Source organism: Cornus florida, unplaced genomic scaffold (assembly GCF_030987335.1).
Source record: "Cornus florida cultivar Cherokee Brave unplaced genomic scaffold, ASM3098733v1 CherokeeBrave_3.0.0_Hap2_Chr04, whole genome shotgun sequence".
Classification (NCBI taxonomy): domain Eukaryota; kingdom Viridiplantae; phylum Streptophyta; class Magnoliopsida; order Cornales; family Cornaceae; genus Cornus; species Cornus florida.
The window spans coordinates 95,129,452-95,134,926 of NW_026775574.1; the positions used below are offsets into that span (position 1 = coordinate 95,129,452).

At 41.2% G+C, this 5,475-nt stretch overlaps 1 protein-coding gene across 1 annotated transcript; it reads left to right on the top strand.

Annotated features, from left to right (window-relative positions):
* The first annotated feature begins 935 nt into the window (after positions 1-935).
* Positions 936-4,024, top strand: LOC132304030 (scarecrow-like protein 27). The gene is made up of 2 exons (XM_059801526.1): positions 936-2,273; positions 2,355-4,024. Exons 1-2 carry the CDS (start codon positions 1,416-1,418, stop codon positions 3,714-3,716), a joined length of 2,220 nt encoding a protein of 739 aa, XP_059657509.1. The 5' UTR covers positions 936-1,415; the 3' UTR covers positions 3,717-4,024.
* The last annotated feature ends 1,451 nt before the right edge of the window (positions 4,025-5,475 follow it).

Here is a 5,475-nt window from a genome sequence, read left to right on the forward strand (position 1 = left end):
CGTACTCATGACTTGAATGGTACATGTGCTGTGAGGCGAATACACGTGTTCTAAAAAGTCTAAAATTACATTTTTATTCTAAAACCCTCTTTCTCTCCCATTTCTCTAAAACCCTCGCCATTTCGAGTATAAAATTTTGTTCTTTAAAATTCAGAGGATTTCTGGTTGAATCAAAACCAAACTATTTCTCTCTAAATGTCTCTGTTTCAATAGTGAAAAACAGTAATCAACCAGTGAGAGAGAATCAAACACCAATGTCGATAGAACATCCCCAAAGTTCAAAGTTCACATTTTCTCTATTTAAAATTTTCATTCTTCAAAGTTCTGACCTGAACACCAATACATGCTTAAGCCTAGCACAATTTGTAGGGAAGAAAAGACAGAAGGGAGTACACGAATGAGACACAAAATTTAAACTTGCACACCACCAAATTATTAATTTCCAACGCCATAAATCAGGCAACACAAGATACCAAATTGATATAGCAAATAGAGAAAAAGGACACATATTGAGTTTTGCAAGGGCTGTGGGATTGTGTTAAGTACTAAGCTACAGGAGAAGAAAGCGCCAATGCATATTGAAAATTAGGAGTGATAATTCGTTTTCACCAATTATAATCATGTCCGGTAAACTTAAGAGTATTCTACTAAATATGTCAAACCGAATATGATTAATTTAATAATGTCCCAGACCCTCAATACTAACTCAGTCTATTTATTAAACGGGTTACACGTGTTAGCCTGTTTAATAACCTTTTTGTTTAACGATAAATTATATTATTTAGATTAATTATAATTCTCAATAATATATATATCCAACTACTTCTTCGTTTGGAAGACTCTCCTCTACAGCACTTGTAAACTCCACATTACCACCCGACCCGGTCATCTCCATTAACCCGCATGCTATAACGCCTAAAAGTAGCACACAGAACACTGCTGTACTACTGTAGTCTGTAGGGGTTACAGAGCCCTGTAGAGAGAGAAAATGATTCCACAAATAAACCGCAAAAATTGGGAATAGGAAAAAGTATTCAGAAGAGAGAGAGTGTGAGTGAGTGAGTGAGGGGGCCACTTTTTTACCTTTTGTTTATGATGCACGCGTCCATGGCAGAACAGAGAAGGGTAGTACTCCTTCAGCGAAACAAAGAGGAGGATCAAAGAGTTCTTGAGAGAGAGAGATATGGAACTCAAAAGGAAGAGGAAAGGCTGGAGGAAGCACAGTATATGCTCTTTGGGTAAATGGGTCTCTTGAGAGATTCATGGCCTTGAGCTTGATTTGAAGTTTGAGCTTTCAAAAGCCGTCAAACCAAGTCCACAACTTTCAAATCTGAAAAAACAAAAAAAAAAAACCCATTTCACTTTCTCTTCATTCTTGTTCTTCTTTGATCTTTGTAGATTTCTGATCTTTGTAGATGAGAGGAATGCAATACAACTTGCAAGGTAAGGTCTCTTTAGAAGTTGCAGGTTTGGGTTCGCTTTCTTCTTTGGAACCCAAGTGGAAGAAAGAAGGCAGCTGTGGAAGCAACAAACCCATTTCAGTACTGGACATTCAGAGGAGTCCGAGCCCGTCAACGTCGACATCGACGCTTTCTTCATCGTTCGGCAGCGGAAGAGCCGGCGACGGTTGTGGGTCTGGTTCTACCGAGTACACGGTGAGTGTGGCGGCGGTTTCCGACAATAACCCCCATCAGAAATGGCCTGTTTCGATGTCGCCGGAAACTGGTCCGGGAGCTGTGACGGAGTCCCTTTCCGCCACCACCGTCGGTGATGGCGGTGGCCGGAAGGACGAATTGGGGGTGGATCTCCAACCAATTCCTTATGGGTTGGAGGTGTCTGGATTGGAAGATTGGGAGAGTTTGTTGTCTGAATCAGGCCAAGACCAGTCTCTTCTCCGGTGGATTTCCGGTGATGCCGACGATACCTCGTTCGGCCTCAAACAGTTGTTACAGGGGGACGGCAATGTTGTTCAAAGCTCGGGTTTCGGTCCCGTCTCGGCCGGAGGCTCTACTGGTATTCTATCTGCTGCTTGTGGTTCTGAAATTTCTTCAAACGACAATGACAACAGAAGAGTTGGTTCAACATCAATGGTTAATTGCAAAGGTCCCAATTTTGGGTTGAACAATTCTAATCCACAGAACTCCATTTCGACATCTTTGCTCAACAATTTGCCTCCTGGCGTGGTTTATCAGCAACAAGAGTTTCAAACCCCAGATGAGAAGCCTCAGATTTTCAACCCACAACTGTTCATGAATCAACAAATGTTGTCTCAGGTATCTCAAATTACTACTCAAAATCATAAATTGTTGTCTCAGTATGTCCCACAAGACCATAATCTCCACCTCCTTTTTCAGCCTCAACCAAAGCGCCAAAATCTGGGTGTTGTAGACCCTCATTCTGAAATCCCAAAGGTTGCATTTGTGGATCCAAACCACGAGTTTTTACTCCCAAAACATCAGCAACAGTTGCCACCACAATTGGGTTTGGCTCAACAGATGCAGTTACTTCCTCCTTATCATCCCCAACAGAAGCCATTGATGTTGCCTAAGCAGGACGCGGTGGGCGGCTCAGGCGACCGACTAGGCGCTCGCCACCACCATCACCACCAGCAGCAGCAACAGGTTATATATGACCAGCTCTATAAGGCCGCGGAGCTAATACTGGCTGGGAATTTCACACACGCGCATATGATATTGGCGCGGCTCAATCACCAGCTCTCTCCTGCAGGAAAGCCCTTTCAGAGAGCTGCTTTTTACTTCAAGGAGGCTCTGCAATTGCTCCTCATGCCCAACTCAGTCACTTCTCTACCGCCCGCGAATTCCACGCCATTCGATGGCATGTTCAAGATGGGTGCTTACAAGGTGTTCTCTGAGGTTTCACCACTAATCCATTTCGTGAATTTCACTTCCAACCAGGCTCTCCTTGATGCTCTCGGTGATGCTGATCGTGTCCACATAATAGACTTTGATGTTGGGTTCGGTGCTCAATGGGCTTCCTTTATGCAGGAGCTTCCCGGGAGGAACAGAGGTACCTTGTCATTGAAAATCACTGCCTTTGCCTCTCCTTCCACTCACCATCCTACCGAGCTTGGCCTAATGCACGAAAATTTGACACAGTTTGCTAATGAAATTGGTATTAGTTTCGAGCTTGAAGTCGTGAACTTTGAAACTTTCGACCCCAATTCTTATTCAATGCACTGTTTCCAATCGCCAGAGAATGAAGCAATTGTTGTGAATTTCCCTATCTGGTCTTGTTCTAGCCGACTGTCCGTTCTTCCCTCTCTGCTTCGCTTCATAAAGCAGCTTTCGCCCAAACTTATGGTATCACTAGAGCGTGGATGTGAACGGATGGACCTGCCCTTCTCACACCACCTCCTACACGGCCTTCAATACCATGAGGTTGTCTTCGACTCCATTGATGCTGCCAATCTGACTTCAGACACTATGGCCAAGATTGAGAGATTCCTTTTCCTGCCCAGGATTGAGAGCACTGTGTTGGGGCGTTTAAGTGCCCCGGACAAAATGATACATTGGAAAGCCCTCTTTGCTTCTGCAGGGTTCTCGCCGGTTGCATTCAGCAATTTCGCTGAAACTCAGGCTGAATGTGTGGTGAAGAGAACCCCAGGTAGGGGATATCATGTAGAGAAGCGCCAGGCTTCGCTCAATCTATGCTGGCAGCACCGGGAGCTCATGTCAGTTTCAGCTTGGAGATGCTGAGCAGCAGCAATTAGGCAGACGAGAAGAATGGTATTTAGTAATGCACATTTTCTTGCTGAGTTTCTATCTGACTACTATGTGATGTGATATTAAGTTTGAATTATGGTGGTGACAACTATTTTATGGCTTAAATTCCTGTCTTGCTTGTGTCTCTTTTGCTTATCATCTATCCGTCCGAGACTCGTAAATGTACTAGTTTTCACGGAAAATTTTATGTAACTGCAAATTTTGTAGTTTCATTTCTTTGAACATATTGCTGCTATGATATTTTGATATGTAGACAAAGAGGCTGCACTTTTTCTGGCTAAGTGGTGATTTTTTGTTGTATGTTTGACAACAAATGAGAGACTTGAATGGAACCTATACAAGAATTTGTTTTTGTTTTTTTTTTTTAAGTGATGTGGTTGTATCTTAGCGCGTTGTCATGCCCCCACCAAAGAGTTTGCGTCGCGACAAGCAAGTGCTTCGAAGGTTTTGGCAAGAGATTTGCTTGGTATGTGTAGAGAACTGGGTAGAGTCTTCCACACTTAATTGTGGAGTGTTGTAGAGTTATGGAGGATTTTAGAAAGTTGTAGCAATTTGTAGAGTAGAGAATATTCTAGAGAAGTGGAGAGTAATGTAGTCCTTTAAACCTAGGAATGTTCTAGAGGTAGATCTTTGATTGTATCGCAACTAGCCTCCATTAGGAAGAGTATGTATATATAACTGATATTAGTCTTATATTTGTGGATAGTCTTGGGAGTGAGTAAGAACTAAGAAGAGAGTGAGTGCAAGCTCACAGTACCAACGTCTTTATTTAGGTGTGGCAGAAAACCGATGATAGAAATGAAATGCGTTATTTTAAACAATTCAGTACCAACTACTTAGGTGTGACACATAGGTGTGACAGAAAACTGTTCATAGAATTTGAAGGGAAAAATATTTCTCAACACACCAAACTATATTGTATGTTTTTATATTTGAAATATAAATTAGAAATTTTTTATGACGCGTAAACCCTTGTTTACTAAATAAGTACCCTGTTTAGTTGTCATGTATTCGTGGATAGTTGTATACTACTACATTTGCTATAGCTATTCCATAAATATGGTGGTGTTGACAAGTAAAATATATATTGATTCAGAGTGGAGGTAGTGAAAGCATAATGTCATTTTAATAAATTTTGTGTGACCAATCTGGAGACGGTTTTATTGAAAAGGATGGTTCCAAGGGTACACCTATTTGACTGAAAATAGCTGTATAGATTTAGCTCCTACCTGTTTGACTGGATAGCTATATAGATTTAGGGATGGTAAGGAGTGCAGGGCGAGTTTATCAGATAGACATATCCTTGGAACAAAACACGGAGCAGTACTAGTTTAGTGGACAAAAGGATACTATTCATTCAGCCATCGTTTTGATACCTGTCTAGTCTTTTTGATTTTGTTTCCAAGTGTTTGTACGAAATTTGGCATAAACTTTTTCATGGTATAAATCTAATAGAAATGTGCTTATTTAGTACTTTATTCTTAGATATGAATTGTAACCTACCTGTATTTGTTGGAAATGGATTCATGTTCAAACTTAAAACAATTAGAAACAGAAGATTCAGGAAATATTCATCGTTTACCAATTCATAAGAGGAAATGACATGACAGCACTTTTGAATCCTTTGAGAACTTAGGACAAAGGTCTTGAAATGCAATGACCCAAGATAGCAAGATCGAGAACATTTCTTGCAACATCTCTAACCATATAGGTTTTTTTTGTTTTTGTTTTT